General features: G+C 52.4%; 1 protein-coding gene across 1 annotated transcript in view; it reads right to left on the minus strand.

Annotated features, from left to right (window-relative positions):
- Positions 1-774: 774 nt before the first annotated feature.
- Sap30bp (SAP30 binding protein) overlaps positions 775-19,346 on the minus strand; it is a 33,790-nt gene continuing 15,218 nt past the window's right edge. Inside the window, exons 4-11 of the mRNA XM_028752921.1 lie at positions 15,646-15,688; positions 10,233-10,321; positions 7,444-7,535; positions 6,566-6,626; positions 6,154-6,205; positions 5,281-5,339; positions 3,470-3,554; positions 775-3,224 (exon numbers count right to left, since the gene is read on the minus strand). Of these exons, the coding sequence (XP_028608754.1) occupies positions 3,043-3,224; positions 3,470-3,554; positions 5,281-5,339; positions 6,154-6,205; positions 6,566-6,626; positions 7,444-7,535; positions 10,233-10,321; positions 15,646-15,688 (663 nt within the window). The 3' untranslated portion in view covers positions 775-3,042. The remainder of the gene's footprint in view (positions 3,225-3,469; positions 3,555-5,280; positions 5,340-6,153; positions 6,206-6,565; positions 6,627-7,443; positions 7,536-10,232; positions 10,322-15,645; positions 15,689-19,346) is intronic.

Raw genomic sequence — 19,346 nt, forward strand, 5'->3', positions numbered from 1 at the left:
TTCTTAAATATCACAAATATCCAACTTTCAAATGAACACCAGGGAGCTAGCTGTTTTTCTTCCCTGCCTTTTATCTTCCTCTGGGAATTGACGTCAAGGTCTCCTGCTTGTTGAGTTGCATGCTCTGGCAGAGTCACAATCCCAGACCCTCTTATCCCCTACACCCTTGTATAACTTTCTTCTTTCTTTTATTCCAAGGATGTTATTCTAAATTACTGTGTCTGTGTGGATATGTGAATGCAGGTGCCTTGAGTCTGTCATGGGATACAGCCAGAACTGGAGTCACAGTGAGACACTGGACATGGGTGCTGAGAATCAATCCAGGGTCCTTGAGGAGCAGTGTGTGCTCTCTACTGCACCACTGTCTTGTCTTTTCTCCTTTCCTTATACACAGTGAGGCAGGCACATTGTCCGCACTGTTCTGCACCCGGCTTTTCCACTTACTTTCTCCTGAAGATTACTCCAAATCCATCCACAACATACAAAATGAGAGCCGGGGATAAGTAACAGCATGCACCTGCAGTCCCAGCTGTTTCTTTGTGTGCAGGCACATGTGCCTTTGTGTGTGTGCACAGTGGAGCTTGATGCTGGGATGTCTTCCTCTGTTGCTTCACATCTTAATTTTTCCAGGTGGGGTTTTCTGTCCACAGCACACATCTAGCCCAGCTCCTGTGGGTGCTGGGATCCCTGTGCTTCTGCGGCAAGCGCTTTATCCACAAGGCCTCCTCATTGTCCTAAAACTCCAACTCAGAAAAACCCAAACCAAGGCAGGCGTGGTGGGGCACACCTTTAATCACAGCACTTAGGGGGCAGACGCAGGAGGATCTCTTGTTAGCTCAAAGGCCAACCTGTTGTACACAGGTTGTTCCAGGACAGCCAGGTATGTTACATAGAGAAATTCTGTCTCGATCCTTACCTGTCCCCCCAAAACCAAACCGGTTATAGAGGTACACCTATAATTCTAGCACTTAGTAGGCAGGGGCAAGAGACTCATTTGAGGCTAGTCTGGGGTACACAGGGCAACACCTCTCCTCTTCAGAAGGGCCTGGAACTTGATTAGCTCAGTGGTAGAACAGGAAGGCCGGGTTTGATGGCAACCCTAACATATAAAAGTGTAAGTCACAAAACAGCAGCGCGGCCTGCACACTTGGCCTACAGCACAGGACCACTGGCAACGGTGGTAGGCCAGGAATCTAGTCACAGAGTGAACCTGGTGCAAGGTGTGTCAAACCGAGTCAGGTGACCACAACTTGAGGTGCTGAACACCCCACCACTGTGATGGTTGGCACCCACTCAATGTCTGGAATCACTTAGACAAGCCTCCAGGCACACCCGTGGGGATTATCCAGCTTGTGAGCGTGCCCGTGAAGGACTGCACTGACTAGGTTAACTGGAGGACACACACTAAACGTGGGTGGCTGCAATCCCTCAGCCTGGATCCTGAACTACAGAAAGAAGACTGAACTGGCAGCAGCGAGTCTAGAGACACCCGGCAAACAGCCGGGTCCTCAGCATCCCATCCGCACAGACCCCTGGTAGGAGATGGGAATGTAGCTCACTTGGTGTTAGCCTAGCATGCAGGAAGTCCTGGATTCAATCCCTCACACCATATAAACCAAGTGTGAAGATTCATGTCCGTAATCCCAGCCCTTGGGGAGCAGAGGCAGGAGGATCAGACTTTCAAAGCCTTGGCTACAGGAGACCCTATCTAACTGGCTCTTGATGGGGATATGGCCGACCTTGCTTTGGCTTTGGAAACTCATGCTTCACCATCTCGGACCCCTCAGGATGCCCTTAGGAAGTGTTACTGAGGCTCCTTGGGACTGGTTCAGGCCTGCTGCAGACTGGACTCCAGAGCCGAGGTGCTGGTGCCCTCAGTGCATCTCCTGAGCTGCCTACTCAGACCTGGGTGTCCTGAGCCCCCTGCAAGGTAGACCTTTCCAAAGGTGCTCAGGACACAAGGTGTAGTCAGGGACAGTAAGGGACAATAGTGACTGGGTTTTCATGGGCAGCTTGTCAGTCCCCAGATCACACAAATACCAAACACAACTTCAGAGGCTGTGTCTCTGTGGGTCCCATGGAAGCCTTCACAGCCCCACTTCCTCCTTTGACACTCAGCCCTTCCGCTGAGTGTGGAGGAGAGCTGCCAGAGGGCACGAAAGACAAGCTTTCCCTCCAGCTTGGGCTGGTGAATCTGTTTGGGCCCCAAGAGTGGCCACTGGTGCTACCCAGGGCTGCTGCCGGGTAGAGATAACGACATAGGAAGGGTGGGGTGGCAGAGACCTTCCCAAGAGCTCAGCCTTCACATAAACAATGAGCTGCCGCCCTGGAGAGCGGAGGTGATTCATCTCCCCCACTGCGTGGATCCTGCTGGCCACACTCACTGGGCACCGAGGGGCTGGGGCGGCCTTGGCCAGGTGCCCACACTTTGCTCCTGCCCTGGGCAGGTTGGGAATCACATCCCAGCCCTCTGCTAATTGGCCTGATTTCAAAAGCCTGGGTGTGTATCAGAAGCAGTGTGGGGAGTGTTTAACTGCACCCAAGAGAGCAGCGGCCTCTGTTATTGCCTGAGAATTGTGAGACCTGGTTTCAGGATCAGGAAAATAGGAAAATAGACAACAGGAAAGGATATGTGTGTGGCCCCTCCTTGAGCTCCCACCTGCCCACGTCCTGGGCACACACTGGGATGACCATGGTAGCTCCCTGGGCTGCCCCTCTGAGCACTGCATCCTGACTGTTCCAGAGGGCGGGCACTTGAGCTCCAGGTTTGTCTGAACACAGCATGGGAGAGCAGTGCACCTGACATGCCAGGACCCAAGAAACAGTACTTTTAATTGGGTGAGACCCAAGAGGTGTACGGACAGATCCTGTCCAATGCACACCATTGCCTCTGCTGTAATGTCCTTCCGGCTGGAATGTCAGAGGCTCCTCTTAGAAGGCATGTGGGGAGTGCATCTCAGTCCTATACACACAGAGTGGCACCTCCCAGTGGGTGGAAGCTACTGGGCTGCACAGTCCTGCCAAGTCCTGGGTGTCCTCTGGTCATTGCTTGGCCTTCTTCACGATGGTGCCCACAGCAGAGATAACGGTGGTCTTGGAGCCACTAGCACTAGTGGTGACAGTGACCACTGCTGGCAGGGTGGCTGTGGTGGTGAGGATGGTGGGCTGTGCTATTGTCGTCACGGGGATGGCAGAGTCCCATTTGCTTTTCCTCTTCTGGGCATCTAGAGGTGATACAAAAGAGGGATCAAGATCAGCACTGACCAACAGGACCCCAAAGGCAGGCCAGAGGCAGGCTCAGGTCCAGGAACCCAGAGGGGAGCCAGTGATCAGGGAGCCTTGGTATCCTCACATCAGCAGAGCACAGCAAGGCCGAGCCTGGCATAGACCCTCTCCAGACAAACCCAGGAAGCTCTTGTTCTTCCCGGAGGCCCTGAGGCAGTGCAGGGACAGGATGAGCAGCCTGTACCTGCGACAGCTGTGCTGGCAGTGCTGGTGGTGGTGGCCGTGGCATTGGTTGTGGTTCCTTTCTTGGTTCCCGTTACAAACTCAATCTGGAGGGGAGAGAGGACAATGAGACCATTGCAGAGCTGTGTGTCCATTTCCTGTGCCATCCGTCTGTCTGCTCCCAGGGCACAGGAGTTTGGCATTACACAAAAGAGGCCCTGAAACCCATCTTGGCTGGGAGCACCTGGGAGAGGGGGAGGTGCCTGAAGGGCTTTCACCAGTCCTCCAAGAACTCTCTCAACAGATGTGGGATCCCTCCCAGCATCACATGTTACTGCACCCTGCCCACTGTCCCCCTAAACCAGCTGCCAGGCCTCTCTTCCTCACACCCAGGAGGAAGTGATGCCTTCTGCACAGGGGAAGGACAGCTGTGGTCCCTGGACCTTTGATAAGCCTGGGGTCTGGAGGGAGGGGGAAAGAAAGAATAGAGGAGGTTCACTCAATGGTTAAGAATTAGAAACTTGGGGCTGCAGAGCTGGCTCAGTGGTTAAGAGCACCGGTTTTTTTCCAGAGACCCCGAGTTCAGTCCCAGCACCCACACGGCGGCTTACGACCACCTGTGATGGGGTCTGACGCCCTCTCCTGTCACACAGGCAGACGTGCAGATACAGCACTCGTATACAGAAAGTACATAAGTAACTGTAAAAAAGGACAAGAAACCTAGTTTCTCCCCTCTCACCACTCGCTCCCACACTGTTGGCCACAAAGCCCTCAGAGAGGCCAGCAGCACACCTAGGCCTTGCAGCCCTGAGCCTGGAGGTAAGGGAGTATCTTGTGGGTCACAGCTGCTGGGAGTAGGAGGAGGTGGTGTCCTGATGCTCGGCTGATGGTCTTGGGATCTTGGAGCTAATCTGCTGCTCCTAAAAGACCCTCTTCAATGACATTGCTAAAGAAGTGGGGCTTGATGTCCAAAATGACAGTTATGTGGCTCTCAGACATGCGATCCACAGGGACCCACACAGGCTGGCTGCAGAGGTCAGCCCAGCAGGCCAAGAAATGCACAAACCAGAGTAGGCCTTAGCCCGACTCTCAGAAGGTCACCAACTTCTAATCCGGCTGGGGAGGCATCAGTGAGGCATAAGAGACAAAGCCACCACGGCTCTGCAACGGGGGTAAGGAAGGGCAGAATGCAGGGGTGCTGCGCCTTCTACAACTGAGCAGTGGAGATTTCTATAGCTGAGGCCGGGGTTGGGCACAGCCATCTGCTGATGACAGAGGCCGTGGCCAAGGCTGCTCAAAGCCTCACTAGGCAATGAAGAGTAGGGGTGGAAGGCAGCCTGCGAAGCCTGATTCTTCCACTCAGCCAGCAGGACCTGCACGGCCCACGGCAGGCCACCACACATACATCAGTCCTCCCCACACACAGCCATCCTCCCCACACAGGAATCCTCCACACAGCAGTCCTCCCCACACGCAGTAGTCCTCCCCACACACAGCAGTCCACTCCACACACAGCAGTCCTTCCCACACACAGCCATCCTCCCCACACAGGAGTCCTCCCCACACACAGCAGTCTATACACAGCAGTCCACCCCACACACAGCAGTCCTCCCCATACACAGCAGTCCACCCCACACACAGCAGTCCTCCCCACAAACAGCAGCCCTCCTCACACACATCAGTCCTCCCCACACACAGCAGTCCTCCCAACACAGCAGTCCTCCCTACACAGCAGTCCTCCCCACACACAGCAGTCTATACACAGCAGTCCTCCCCACATGCAGCAGTCCTCCCCACACGCAGCAGTCCTCCCCAGGATCAGTGAGTACTTACTTTGGTTCGTTCCTTTTTGGCCTTTTCCAGTTTGTCCATTTCAATCTTCTGGGCCTTGGCTGTGGAGACAGGCGTTGGGAGCAGTGTGTGTGTGACGGGGAGTCACTGCCTTGACCCTGTGTTCTTTACACTGGCCTAAAGGGCTGCACGGGCTCAGCAGCCTTCCGTACTTGATGGGATCAAGTGCTAGGCCCTGGTCAGCATGGAACGTGGGCCTGGACCAAGGGTCTGGGGGCCACAATCCTGCTGGGAAGGGCAGGCTGCCCCTGACTTCACAGTGGGAACTACCATCCTACTGCCTAAAAACGCTAGATACAGAAGTTTATTGCAAATAAAAATATTGGTAACTAACTCAAAATAAGGCAAAACTTGTGAGGACCACACACACGCACACTAATGAGCCCGGACCTGGTTTACAAGCTTCTGGCCTGTGACAGGGACTTAGAGGCCCAGGCTCTGAAATGACTCTGAGTTCTCTGTGCTGTGTTCACTGGCCTTAGAACACACAGCTCCTGTGCCCCGGGCATTCTGGCCCTGCACCTCTCCAAACCTGAGCTCTAACAGTCTCCTGAGCAGGGCCTCCCCAGCCCTTTGGCCAGGTCAGGCACTCTGCTTGCCAAAGGTTTCCGGCTGTGCCACAACTCTGCTCACATTAATTCAGTGCCATCAGTGTGGGAATTACTGTTCCAACCGTCTGTCTTCACTGTGTCCAAGTCTTGTCAGGAAGGGACAAAATCAGTCTTGTCCACAGGAGCCCTGTGCACACGGCCTGGCATAGAGACCCTGAGATATGGGTCCCCTAAGTCACTGACTGGATGGACAGACGGATGGGTGTGTGGATGTGTAGATAAACAGAAAACTAACAGAGGTTACCTAATGCCTCATAGTAGGAGTCTTCAGACCAGCCGTGGGGATCAAACATATCCTGAGAAGAGAAGGTAAGCTGTAGTCAGAGCGACCATCACAGTGCACGGCGCCCAGACACGGAGCTCCCCAGGCCAGGGGCCCAGCCTCTTGAAGACCCAGGGCTTCAGCTGGCTCCCTGATCACTAGCCACACACCAGGAAGCTCCTGAGAGCAGACAGTAAGCATTTGCTCAGCTGGTGGTGGTGGTGGTGGCAGTGGGCCCACTCCTGGCTTCTAACTGGTTGGGACCCAGAGACCCAGCCTGTCACTGGCATCTGCCAGACTACCAGCAGTGCCGCTCCATGGACCTTCTGTGGCGCCCAGACACACCCACTACAGCAAGCTCCACTGCTCTCCAGCCCCTGTGTATAGGACATACCTTTGGGTAGTTGGTGCCCAGCTCATCAATGGCACAGAACTGGATCAGTTTCTCATAGATGCTGAAAAGGGAACAGAAGAATCCATGAGCAGGCTCTGCACTGGTCCCATATTCCTGTATGGAACCAGAACCACCAGCTCCAGGAACGATAACAAAGAGAGGAAGCCTTTTAAACCCACGCAGACTCCAGATGGGACATCTGCCTCCCCCTCACTTCTGCTCCGCACCCTCAGAGAGGCTGCAGCTGGGGCCAGGATGGGGCGGTCAGGACGACATCTGAATGCCATGTCTAGTGTAGATGTTTCTGGCCTTCAGTTAGCACGGGCCTCCACACTCAAGACCCACACAACTGGCTCGGGTAGGTCCCTGCTGACACGGGGCTCACTTGCTCTTCCTGGGTGTTTTACTAGCTTGAGCATTTGAAAGAATAAGCCCGGGACACAGCCAGGCGTGGTGATGAACACCTTTTACTATAGCACTCTAGTTCCAGTGCTCGGGAGGCAGAGGCAGATGGATTCTGCACAGTGGGGGCCTAACTCAGACACCCCCACACAACAGACCCAGACATACCTTGTCCCTTTTACCAAGAGGCAAAGCCAAGCCTTTTGGGTTGGAAGAACCTCTAGTGAGTATCTTGTTGAATGTCCTCCTTTAGGACTAGGGTGGGGAGCAGAACCCAGCCAGGCCTCTTAGCCATCTTGGTGGACTGGTTCACACCTTGAACCTGTATTTTACGAGTAAATCTCTGACGTGTCTACCAGGCAGCTTGTGTAAGTGGGAGTCTGGTGAAGCCACTTGGGCTCTCCTTGCCAGCTTCACAAGGTCTTCCTGGTCCCTGTCTACCGTTTGTCTTGCCTCCAGGCTTGTGGGGGCCTCACCTGGGGTTCCGGAACTCCTTCTTCCTTTGGATGATGTAGTTCATATCCATCCCCTCCTTTATCTTCCGCTCGTAGAGCTTCTGGATCTTATCCTATGGAGGGACAGAGGGTGAGCTGGACAGAAGCCTGTCCCCACGATCCTGCTATACCTCCAGCCATGTTACACCTGACTCCAGTCACAATCCCACCGCCCACCCTGCCTCTGACCAGAGGCAAGTACAGCAAGTCAAGCCCAAATCGGTCAGTTTGCTGATTTCTCCTGATCTGGTTGACGGTCAGGGTAGAGAGTGGGAGAAAGGTCAAATCAGAAGCCACTGGAAGGCAAGCAACAAACTGGTTACCAGCTCCCCCACACAAAGAGGAGCGTGACGTCTTAAGACTGACAAGAAGATCCGAGGCTCAGGAGACCTGGGAAAGTATCTTTTTTTCGTAGTTGGATGCAAACTTCCTAGATGCCTTTAAAAGCAAAACAAAACAAAACAAAACTGGTGGTGCTTGGGATGAAACTAGGGCCTCACTACAGGCCAGGTGCATGCTTTACTGCTGAGTTAGTTACACTTTTGAATGTCTTTTGTAAGGTATCTGAAAGAGCTGGCTCATGTCAGTTAACTGCGGGTCACAAGCAAGGGACTGAATCTAATCTCTCACCCAGCCCCCTCCTCCATGGACCCCTGGCCTAGGAAAACAAACAAACCAACCTACTGCCAGCATCCAAGCTGGTGATACAGGCCAAAGAGACCAAGCCTGGGACAGACGCTGTGCTGGCTGGGTTCTGCCAACTTGACACCAACCTAGACATACCTGAGAAGAGGAAATCTTTTTTTTTTTTTGGTTTTTCGAGACAGGGTTTCTCTGTATAGCCTTGGCTGTCCTGGAACTCACTCCGTAGACCAGGCTGGCCTCAAACTCAGAAATCCACCTGCCTCTGCCTCTCAAGTGCTGGGATTAAAGGCGTGTGCCACCACTGTCCAGCGACAAGAGGGAATCTTAACGGAGAAAATGTTTTCTTAAGACTGCCCTGTAGGCCTGTCTGTTCTGTTTGGTCTTGGTGTGTGTATGTGTGTTTGTTTGGTTTTGGAGTCCAGGCTGTCCTGGAACTCATGCTATAGACCAGACCAGGCTGGTCTCAAACTCAGAGGTCTGCCTACCTCTGCCTACCAAGTGATTAAGGGTGTGAGCCACCAGTGCCCAGATTAGTTACAGTTCTTTTAATCACAGCAACAGAATTCTTAAAATTGATGGCATCAATGCCGCCTGGTGCAGCCAATGAAGAAGCCCCAGACACGCAACTCAGGGCAGAGCCTCCTCTGAGAAGAGCACTGAGTCAAGAACTTGATTTGTGGTTCAATTTAAGGGCCAATTGTGGCTTCCCTGCGGGAACACTTTGCCTGCTAAAGGAGGGAAGGGCTAGAGGTCCTGGGTAGTACTCCAGGCACTTTTGAGAAGAGGTGGCCACTCCCCTGGTCTGCTAAGACAGGCGTGATGAAGCCTGAGAGGTTTGCAAAGCACTTTGTTACCAGGGAGTGAGAAAGAAGCTGGCAGTGTGTGCTGCTTTCCTTGTGGTACATCAAGGGCACTGCAGGGAGCCCTTCCACAGGAGGCTCAGCCGCCTGAGGTGAGCCCTGCCTTACAGTTGCTTGGTCTCTATCAGAGGCTTTGCTGTTTACATGCCATGGCTCCTACCCAGTAGGATCAGTAAATAAATATTTTTAAAAGGAAAAATATTCTGAACTTAAGAGCTCTGAAAGCCAGCAGCAGTGGCACACACCTTTAATCCTAGGACTTAGGAGGCAGAGGCAGGTAGATCTCTGAGTTTGAGGCCAGCCTGGTCTAAACAGTGAGTTCCAGGACAGCCAGGGCTCCAGAGAAACCCTGTCTCAAAAAAAAATCAAACAGAGCTATGTTTGGGGTGGCTCATGGCTTCTGCTTGGCAGGCCTCTGGAACTGTCCTCACAGGCTTGAACTTGTTTGGCATGGAGAGTGACGCCATCCTGGGGGGTAAAGGGGAGGGAGGCAGATAACTCAGCCAAGGGAGGAGACTTCTGGGAAAGGAAGAAAATCCGTGCTGTGCCCTAGTCCTGACTCTGGCCCTCTCCTGGACCGCTGCATTCCTCTGCCCTAGGACCCATTAGTCACCCATCCGTGTGGGCGGTGCCATGGGCTTGTTAGATAGCTGGGGGCACCCAGAGGAAGCTGTGGGGTCCAAGGTGGGGCAGGTGGAGAAGGTTCACTAATATGCAGCCTTAGGCATCTGCCCTGCTGTTAACGGAAAGGTCCCATGCACAGGGCCACGTACAGAGGAACAAGGAGAAACAACCATATGGGTGAAATCTCAGTTGCATTGAGCTCCCATGTCCCCCAGTTGACTGCACAGATGGACAGCTTCTGTTCTTCAGGCACTTAAAGCCTTAGGTCAGGTCTGAGGCAGAAGCTGCTGAATTAGGAACACAAAGATGGAAACTGTGCATCTAAGCGCTACATGGTAAATGTCTAGAAGTTATTTTACACTCTGATGGATCCTCAGTTTCTCGGCAAATTTCCCTGAGAAGTGCCCCGGCTCAGTGAGGGCAGCCCAGGTACACAAGAGGGCAGCACATAGCAGGTGTGGCAATGGGGGTCAATTCCTGAGTTCTGGCTTACAGGAAGTATCCAAGACTGCAGGCTCCTGCCCATCGGGCAGCTTGACTTGTTCTTTCCCTGCCACAGCCTCTAAAGGTCACAGCACAAGCAGACAATGTAACCCAGGCCATCTCAGCCACATGGGCCTCAGCGGCCAGACTTGCGCTTACTTGTAAGTGATTTGAACACCGGCCGGGCGGTTCTGGTGGGATCTTGATTTCATCGGGTGACATGTTGCGGACCCTTTCAGAAAAGGAGGCTGTGGAGAAAACAGAGGGGATTCTTGTGTTGAGAGGAAATGCCAGGGGCTATAAAAGCACAAAACAACTCCAGTGAGGACTCAAGGAACTGAGCTGTGAAATCAGAAGGGGAGGCGCCCACCGGCTTCTCGGAAAATGGCCAGTGTTCCCCGAGCTGAGCTCAATACCCAGAAGGCAGCCATGTGTCAACCTGGGAGAAGGGAAGCTCAGGTAGAGGGGACAGATGTAAATAACACATCCTACCAAGCTGCAGCAACTGATGTTTAAGGAAAGAACACGTCTGGAGAAGCACTGGGGGAGGGAAAGGGGAGGAGCCACAATCCAAAGCATTTGCCAATTTCTTCAGTGTAAACCCTGCCCTGCCTAAGCTCAATCTCAGGTTGCCAATGTGGAAGACACTGAGCTCAGGACTGGAAGAGACATGTGTCAGCCTCGGCCTCGGCACTGCCCATCCTGATCGGCCTGGTTCTGTCCTGACTGGGCAATGAGAAGCTGTGGTAAGGGCTCCTAATGTTTTGAGTCCCAAACAGTTTGAGCATACGAAAGATCTGAACAAAAGGCCTGATTCTGACACAAGAACCACAACTCCCGAGAGCAATGAATCCCCTCAGAGAACCACTGCCCACCCAAGCCTCGCCTCCTCTCTCCCTTCCTTGCAGCCTCCAGGCACCCCAGGACCTCAGAGTCCTCTGCAGCACAAAGGGCTGATTGTTGCAAGATTCTGTTATGTTCTTTGAAATTCCTCATGAAAAGAACCATACAATGAGCAAACAGTGACAGCACAGGGTGGGGCAGGAGGAAGGCAAGCACCAAAAAGCCACCACCAATAGCATCTAGCCTAGAACTTGCAGGAGGACCTACTGTGTGGTAGACCCTTACCTAAGCCCTTCCTAGGAGCAGCTCTAGGGAGCTGCAGGGTCTGACTGAAGGCAGACGGTGGCACGGCCTTCCTGGTCTCTAGTCCGAGGCTGGGTTTCTTTTTTTAAGATTTTACTTTTTAAAAACTACACACCTGTCTGTGTGTGGTGCCCTTGGAGTCCAGAGAGGTATCAGATCCCCTGGAGGTGACATTTACCGGAGGTTGTGACCCCTAGACATGGGTCCTGTCCAAGAGCAGAATGTGTTAGCTGCTGTGCCTCCCTTCCAGTCATGATTTTTAAAATAATCCCAGGTCTTAAGAAATTAAAATAAAACAAAACGGAAAAACAAAAATGAAAAACTAGGTGTGTGTAGGGGGGAACCCCTCATTCATGGCTCCAGGCTGGCCCAGACTCCTGGGCTCAAGCAGCTCTCCTGCTTCAGCCTTTCGATTGGCTGGGACATGTGCATCGTGCACCCGGCATGGGTTAATGTTTTCTTCTTAGCAGATAAGGTGCTTTGATCTCTGCACAGTTCCCAGCACTGTGACAAACGCAGTCTGAGTAAGACAAGGCCTTCCAGACCCCAAGACTCTAATGACTTCCAGGTCAGTTTCTGTGGACTGGACCTGTGCACACTATGAACACACTGAGGCCAGAGGTCAGGACTGAGGCAGTCTTAAAACACAAGTATAGTGCTGGGCTTCAGTTGTAACTAGACACACCCTAAGCACAGGCTGGGCTACGGAACAAAGGTTGTGCTGTGGGCCTGAGAAGCAATAGCAGCCGAGAACAGACTCCACAAGGGGAATACACACTTGCTGCTGCCCTATACCTTTCTACCATCTCCCAAATGGCCCTTAGGCAGGCACCACGCAGCTCTGGGAGGTAGTCAAGCCAAATCTTTATTTCTTCCTTTCTCCCAGCCCCAGGATAAGCAGAAGTTCTAGGTCTGCGCTCAGTCTACAGAGGCAGCTGAGAGTGGAAGCAGGTGGAAAGAGCCGGCTGGAGCACTATGAGTATTCATAACAAAACCAAGAAGCCCTTAGCGGGCACTGGGCCACAGAAGGTATATGCACATGTGACACAGACAAAGAGTGCCCTTTGCCATTTGCCAGGAAAGCTTTTTAAAAAAACAGGGTGTGCCATGGTTACTGTAGCAACCTCCCCCTCCCCCTGGGACAGAAGTGGTAGAGTCTGATGGGAGGAGGGAGCCCCTTATAAGCTGGGGTAGAAACAAGAGTATTCCTGGGAAGCAAATGACAAGAAGGTGACATATTCTGGACAACAAAATAAAAGTATACTGCAGACTACAGTGCGCTCATATACATAAAATTAATAAAAAATAAAAGTATACCACAGAGACTTGAGGACAGACTTGAGTGACTCTTCCTGAGTCCTAGAATGTGTCCAGTACAGAGAGAACAGCCACCCTGCAGAGCAGCCGGAGCCCCTAACATCCCAGGAAGTGTCAAACAGTGTACCCAGCGTGTGACAGTGCCTGCTGCTCTGCTATGCTAGGGGGAGCTGCACTTACTATCTGCAAAGCCTGCTGTCAGCATGAGTCACAGCCTGCTAATGCCTCTGTCGGAAAACATCTGCAGTATCCATGGCCACCAGGTAGGAATCTGAGCAAGGCAGCTAGTTCCAGGGACTTAGGCTATGGCAGGGGGAACAGGGACATAAAGCCTAGTGGGGCCGAGGACGCTTGCAGGCTACTTAACTGGCAGTAAGCAGGAGGCTCCTAGTGACTTGAAGACCCCCTGGACTACAACCAACATTGTTCCAGGCCCGTGGGGCAGGCAGCTGTCAGGAGCTACAGCACTGGAGAAGCCTGTGGTTGGCTCGTTCTGTTACAGACACTCTGCCAGCCACTCTGCTGAAGAGCTGACTTACCACCCACTGCTCAAAGAGGAACGAGTATACTCACCCTGCAGGTGACAATGGACTGTGTCTGCCCAAGAGAGCAAATAAACAGACTATGTCGACTATATCAAGAGGTTCCTTAGTCAAAACAGACACATGTACAGGAATACCCCTGCTTAGTAGTGTGCATGCAACCTCTAAGGAACCTGCACAAACAGAACGCCAGGCAGCAAATCAACGATCTGTACCAGGCACTCAGCCTGTGGTGATCCTGCCCTCAAAGAGACACTTACTGGCGGACAGTAATTCTGACAAGTATCCGATCATGCACAGGAAGGCCCTCCTAACAGAGTGACCCAGCTCAAGGGTTTGTCAGTGGGCCCTAATTCATATGAAACTGTTAAAATAGTACTGAATGGCCATCAAGAGGACTTCTTACTTGAGACTGAAGGAAAACAGCGCCTGCACAGGGGAGCTGAGCACCAGGAACCATCAGGAAGGGTGGAGGGGACAGCTAGCACAGACACTAATGTCTATCAAATCCACCAATGGCACACGTAAACTCACAACTTTTACTCTTTAGATTACACCTGTTTCAAACACATGGCACAGAAGCCGGGTGTCGTGGCAGTTCCTGTAATACCAGATCTCTGAGAGGCTGAAGCAGACAGCCAGCAGGTCAAAGCCAGCCTGGGCTACATAGAAAGAGGACCAGCAGGTCAAAGCCGGCCTGGGCTACATAGAAAGAGGACAGCCAGGCCAAAGCCAGCCTGGGGTACATAGCTTTGAGGCCAGTCTATGCTATATACATGAATCTTAAAAAAAAAACAAAAAACAAAAAAACAACCCCAGAGGAAAAGAGCCAAGCTGGTTCTGTGAAGTCTGGCTGGTGCCCCAACACCTCCACCACCTGTCTGACACTGCTCATGTGAGCGGAGGGCACTGCTGAACTGGATCATGGCCAGGCTGCTTTCTGACCGAAACCTTGAAGTTTCTCAGTGGTGAACAGCAGAGTGAAGTGGGACCCAGACAGAAAGAAGAGGCTTCAGTTCCCACTAGACCTGGCCTGTGTGTCACCCACTGCAGAGGCCGCTGGCTTCCGGTTAGATGTGTATCGGGCCTCTTCTGCCCTTAAGCTGTCATATTCCAAGTGTCATTTTGTAAAGAAGAATTTCTAAGGTTTAAGGAAGCCCTGGTTTTAATTTACATAGGCGCAGGTAAAGGTGTTTGAGTGTGCGTGCTGTTCCTGTGTCTGCACATTCCTACTGAGGTCTGGCAGAGCAGGGCGTTGGACTCCTGTACCTAGAGCTACAGGAAGTTGTGAACCTCCCTACACGGATGCTGGGAAATGAACCTGGGTCCTCTGCAAGCATGGCAGGCACTGAGTCATCTCTACAGCCCCTGCTTTGTCTGCTTTTTTTTTTCTCAATAAGACTTGACCTCTGTCTATCAGAGAACCCAGAATCAGCCGGGCAGTGGTGGCGCACGCCTTTAATCCCAGCACTTGGGAGGCAGAGGCAGGTGGATTTCTGAGTTTGAGGCCAGCCTGGTCTACAGAGTGAGTTCCAGGACAGCCAGGGCTACACAGAGAAACCCTGTCTCGAAAAACCAACCAACCAACCAACCAACCAACCAACCAACCAACCAACCAACCAACCAAACACAACCCAGAATCAATGCAGAGTCACCATGTTCTTGTTCAAGACAAAACAGAATAAATAATTCCTGCACTTAGTTATGGAAAACCAGTCACTCATCAACAGCCCACAGCAAAAGGGCAGGTGGAAAAAAGGCAGGTGGGCAGAACACTGGAAGACCACTTTGAAGCCAAGTTTCTGGGCTTTGAACCCCCAGGGCTGGAAAGCACAAGCACTGAATGTGCTCGTGGAGATGCAGGGGTGGGTTCTGCAGGTGTCTTTTGGGAACAGAAGTACTTGTCTCAAGATTAGCACAGTGGCCAGGGAGCAGGAGATGGCTGTTGCAGAGGGAAGGCTGGACCTGACAGGGGCACCAGGAACTCCCCTTGGCTCAGGGTTTTGGAGCTGACACCAAGTCCATGGCCAATCTCAGGAGTAGAGTGGCTTTGTAAGAGGGTTGAGGGGCTGTGGCTCGCAGAGGTCAGGGATGGAATCTGGCTTCCAGAGAGTCACGCCACTCTCCAGAGTTAGCAAGGGCCACACTGGCCAACGCCGTGAGGATGTTCCTGTCTGGGGACAAGGCCAAGTGCAGCAGAGGCCCCATGCTGACGACTCTAGCAACAAGAATATGGTAGTCGGGGTAAGGGGATATAAAGACAGAGAGGTCAGGCCCAGGGCACAAGAGAAAGAAGCAAAGACCAAGATGGGCTCCCAGCTGCCAGGGACTCTCAACTCCCTTGACAACACTGGCAACCAACCAAAGCCCAGAAAAGCACACACAGAATGCCATTTTCAAAGACCGTTGTCCAGAGGTCTCACCCAGTCACCCAAGGAAATGCCAAAGGCCTCAGAGTATGAAGAGAAACTGCTCATAGCAGTGAGATGCTGAAAAGAACAGAGGCTTGGCATAAATAAGCCGCTTGCTCAAGGCAAGGCTCAGAAGTATGACCCTAGGGTACTCACCCACTAGTTCCTGGGGATCCCGCTTCTCTGCTTCTGTATTATCCTGTGGAGAGAAAGAACCACGCAAAGGTAAGGCTGGGCTCCTGGCCAGTCACTCTCTTCGCCAAGACACCTGAACTGTTCATGGAAGTTGAACGGGTGACTGGTGGCGGCGTGCTCACAGTGAGCAGTGCTTCAAGGTTCCCGGCACCCCACAACTCTGGCCCCCAGGAGGGAACAGCATTGAGCCATTCAGGTGAGCCACAGGTGAGTGTCCTGCCACCTGTGTGACTGTTGCCTGCCCATGGCTCCCCTGGGTTGGGAGAGCTTATCTAATCACATTGCTGAGGGCTTCAGGGGGACCCCCTCCATAATGCCCCACTCTGGAGACTGATTGTTCCTGGGAGTTTGCTCTTGGGAGTTTTTCTATTATACTTCAAACACCAGGGGTGGGGTGGGGGAGATTAAGGGGCAACTCAAAGAAGTCCTTCAGTAACTAAATGAAGCTCCCCAAACCCCTCAGCTTGAGGTGGCCTCTCTCTGGCTCTCCTGACCCTTACCTCTCCTTACACTGGTTTTATATTCAGTCCAGAGAAACACTTTTTTCTTTTTTTACAATGAATATAAATGTCTGACGTCACTGCTTCTCCTAACCAAACCAAGGTCGAGAGGCTGACAGCTAGGTTACAGGCTTAAGGCCGCACCCTGGCCTCTGCCGACCCAAACGTCCTCAAACTCAGTAAGATCAGGGATGCTTAGTGCCACGAGGTGATAATGTCCGAATGGCAGAGAAGTTCACTGAAGGTGTCAGGTCTGGTCTCCTTCCTTTGCTTGGTGACAACAGTCCTGCCACAGGATCCACATGAGAACAGCTGCAGAGCTGGGCCCCCGGCACCAAGGAAGGAGGGGAAAGGGTGTGGAGAGTCCAAACTCCCTTCCAAGTCAGGCATGGCTCCATGCCAAGCTCACACCCCTTCCCCAAAAAGTCCCTCCTGATTCTGAGACAGACCCAAATCTCCTCTTTTCTGAACACTGCAGCTATTCATTTCCATTGCAAGGGCACAATGTAGAAGTCAGGCTGCTTAGCAACCTGTCCCTCCTCATCATCCACCTCCTGCCAATCAGGTGGGCAAAGAGTGGGGCTGGGAGATGGTCCTGGAGGACTGCCACATCAAGTTCAGGTTGGAGTCATAAATCAACTGTTGTTCAGGCAGTGCCAATGCCTTAGGGACCAACAACAACTCCTTTGTAGCAGCAAAGGGAGAATTCAACATTAAGGAACATTTCAGAGGCCAGGCGTGGGACTGTAAATTCCCTTGTGTTTTTCCACTAGGAAACAGCATCCCGGGTGCTGACTGTAGGAAAACATCAGCTGGAGTTCCTGCCTTTGTCTGCAGACACACAGGCCTAGGACATCTCCAGAGAACTGTGAGAACAGACTGGAGAGCCCCTAGAATTCTGGTACAGTGTCTATCCACAGCCACAGGAAGTGGATTATATTTCTTTAAATGAAAAAAAAAATATGATTTCAGGGCTGCCTTAAGATGCCAGGAGCTTCCCTGGGGCTTTATTAATGGCTTTTGTGACCTCGGAGTTGGAAGGGGATGACAGTGCAGGTGTGGGTAGGATGAAGGGATGGAGCCTGCCGTGTATCTTGGGTCTGGTTGGCCTAGTGGGTATCTCTGCCCCAACCCCTTTAGAAAGGAGACCCACAGGAGGAACACTGTCTCCCTTCCCTGGTCCTACGGTCCGTGGCTCCTTAGCCTTTCTAAGCTCATCTTTCTGTTCAGCGAGCCGCTCGGAGTCACATCAGCTGTCCTTCAGTGGAGACAGGTCCAGACAGCAGTGGGGAGGGACGCTGAGGACGACAAGGCCCCAGAGCTCAGTGGCAGCACTCGCACACTCCCGAGTTTGATCACCAGCACCGCAAAGGTAAGTAACCAAATCCCCCACTGGCCACTGCTCCAAGTCAGAACTATTTGCAACAAATGATCCTTAAGGCAAGTTTAATACAACTAGAGCCTCCTGTCGCACAACGCAGTGACCCCGTGGAGCCCTAGCCACCAGAGGTGGGATGGGCAGAACTGGGGAGGGATGCGTGTCACACACAAGCAAAGATCCAGAGAGACACCCCCCGTCGGTCTCTCAGATGCTGAATTTGGGACGGACACCCATGAGCTAGGACGACGCTGGCACAGCACCGGAAGCCGGGTGAAGACGCGCTGTGCAGTCAGTTAAAGAGATGAAGACTGACACTTGTAACACCAAACAGGCTAAGAAAACACTGCTACAGACCCACTCTAGGAGAGGGACTCACCAACCCTTAAAAGGGCTGGAAAGGGAGGGGAGGCACGAGGACACAGGTGAAAACAGGACCCCTCTGTTCTTTCCTTTCCCTAAGCAGCGTTTCCAAATGCCCAGGGGATTCCTGCCTGAACTCGTATAGCTTGTACTGTCTGCTTCCAATTAGTCAAAGGTAACTCAGACTGAGACCCATTTCCTAGACAGTTGTCATTTAGCCAGGGGACCTGGAACCATGGCAGAGACAAAGCCCCTCAGCCTCGGGCTCTCAAGCTAAGATGAAAAGGCACCACTGTAGCAGCTCTGAGCCTAGCTTTGTCACCTAGTCTGAGTTCAGTGAAGACACAGGAACCCCACAGCTTTGCAAACAAAGTTAAAGGGGAAGGGAGAAGAGAATGACTAGGTTCACACGCTGAGCATGTATGTGTGGGCATGGTGGCATGGGTGTGGTGGCACAGTCACAGAATCCCAGCACTCCAGAGGCTGAGGCAGACAAAGGTCGAACTGTAGGTCAGCTTGGGTTATTTGTGGACATCATGCCTCAAAACAAAACAAAACAAAGCAAAGCAAAACCAACCAAAACCAAAACTAAGAGCCCAGTGTGGTAGTGCACACCCAAGAGTCTGAGGTAGGCAGGCCAGAATAATTAGTAAGACCCAGTCTGGTCTTAAAAAAGAGAGAGGAAGCCAAGTGTGGTAGCCTATGTCTTTAAACCCAGCACTTGGGCGGCAGAGGCAAGCAGGTATCTGAGTTCTAATCCAGGCAGGACTATGTAGAGAGATAGGGAGGCCTTGTCTCAAATAGACAAGTAAGATGGAGGATAGGGAAGGAGAGACTGAACACCAATCCTGAAGTGCAGACCTCTCTTCTGTCTGTACTCTCCCTTCCCCTCTCCTCATCCCTCATCTGAGGCTAATGTCTTAACAGCCACATCATGAGGTGGCCGCAGAGGCCAGGGAGTGGTGCTGTGAACTGCAGGGTGGGATTTTCCAACACTTCCAATCCCACTCACAGGTCAGTGGAAGAAGCCTTGCTGTTCCCAGGAATGTGGCTCCCAGGCAGGGAATACAGAAGCCCGGCTACAGACGGAGCTGACAGGCAGAGGAAGGAAGAGCTTACGGACCCGTGGAGCTGGAGAGACTGCCATGTGAGCCGAGAGGATTTAAGCACAGTGAGGCAGCAGGTACTGATTTACATACATTTTGGCAGAATGGCAGCTTATATACAGTCACACTCCATCAGCTCTTCTGGGAACCAGCCCATGGGGCATGCACAAAGCTCCAGTGACAACCTTGAGTCACAGCATATGTAGCTTCAGGCATCTGGATTCTGCAGTTAACGTGCCATGCTTTCTTCCCAGCACTGGGAGCATTAAGCACAGGGAAGGCATTCTGAACAGGGTACAGGGCAGCATGCAAGAA

The sequence above is a fragment of the Grammomys surdaster genome, unplaced genomic scaffold (genome assembly GCF_004785775.1).
Source record: "Grammomys surdaster isolate TR1022 unplaced genomic scaffold, NIH_TR_1.0 125940, whole genome shotgun sequence".
NCBI lineage: Eukaryota > Metazoa > Chordata > Mammalia > Rodentia > Muridae > Grammomys > Grammomys surdaster.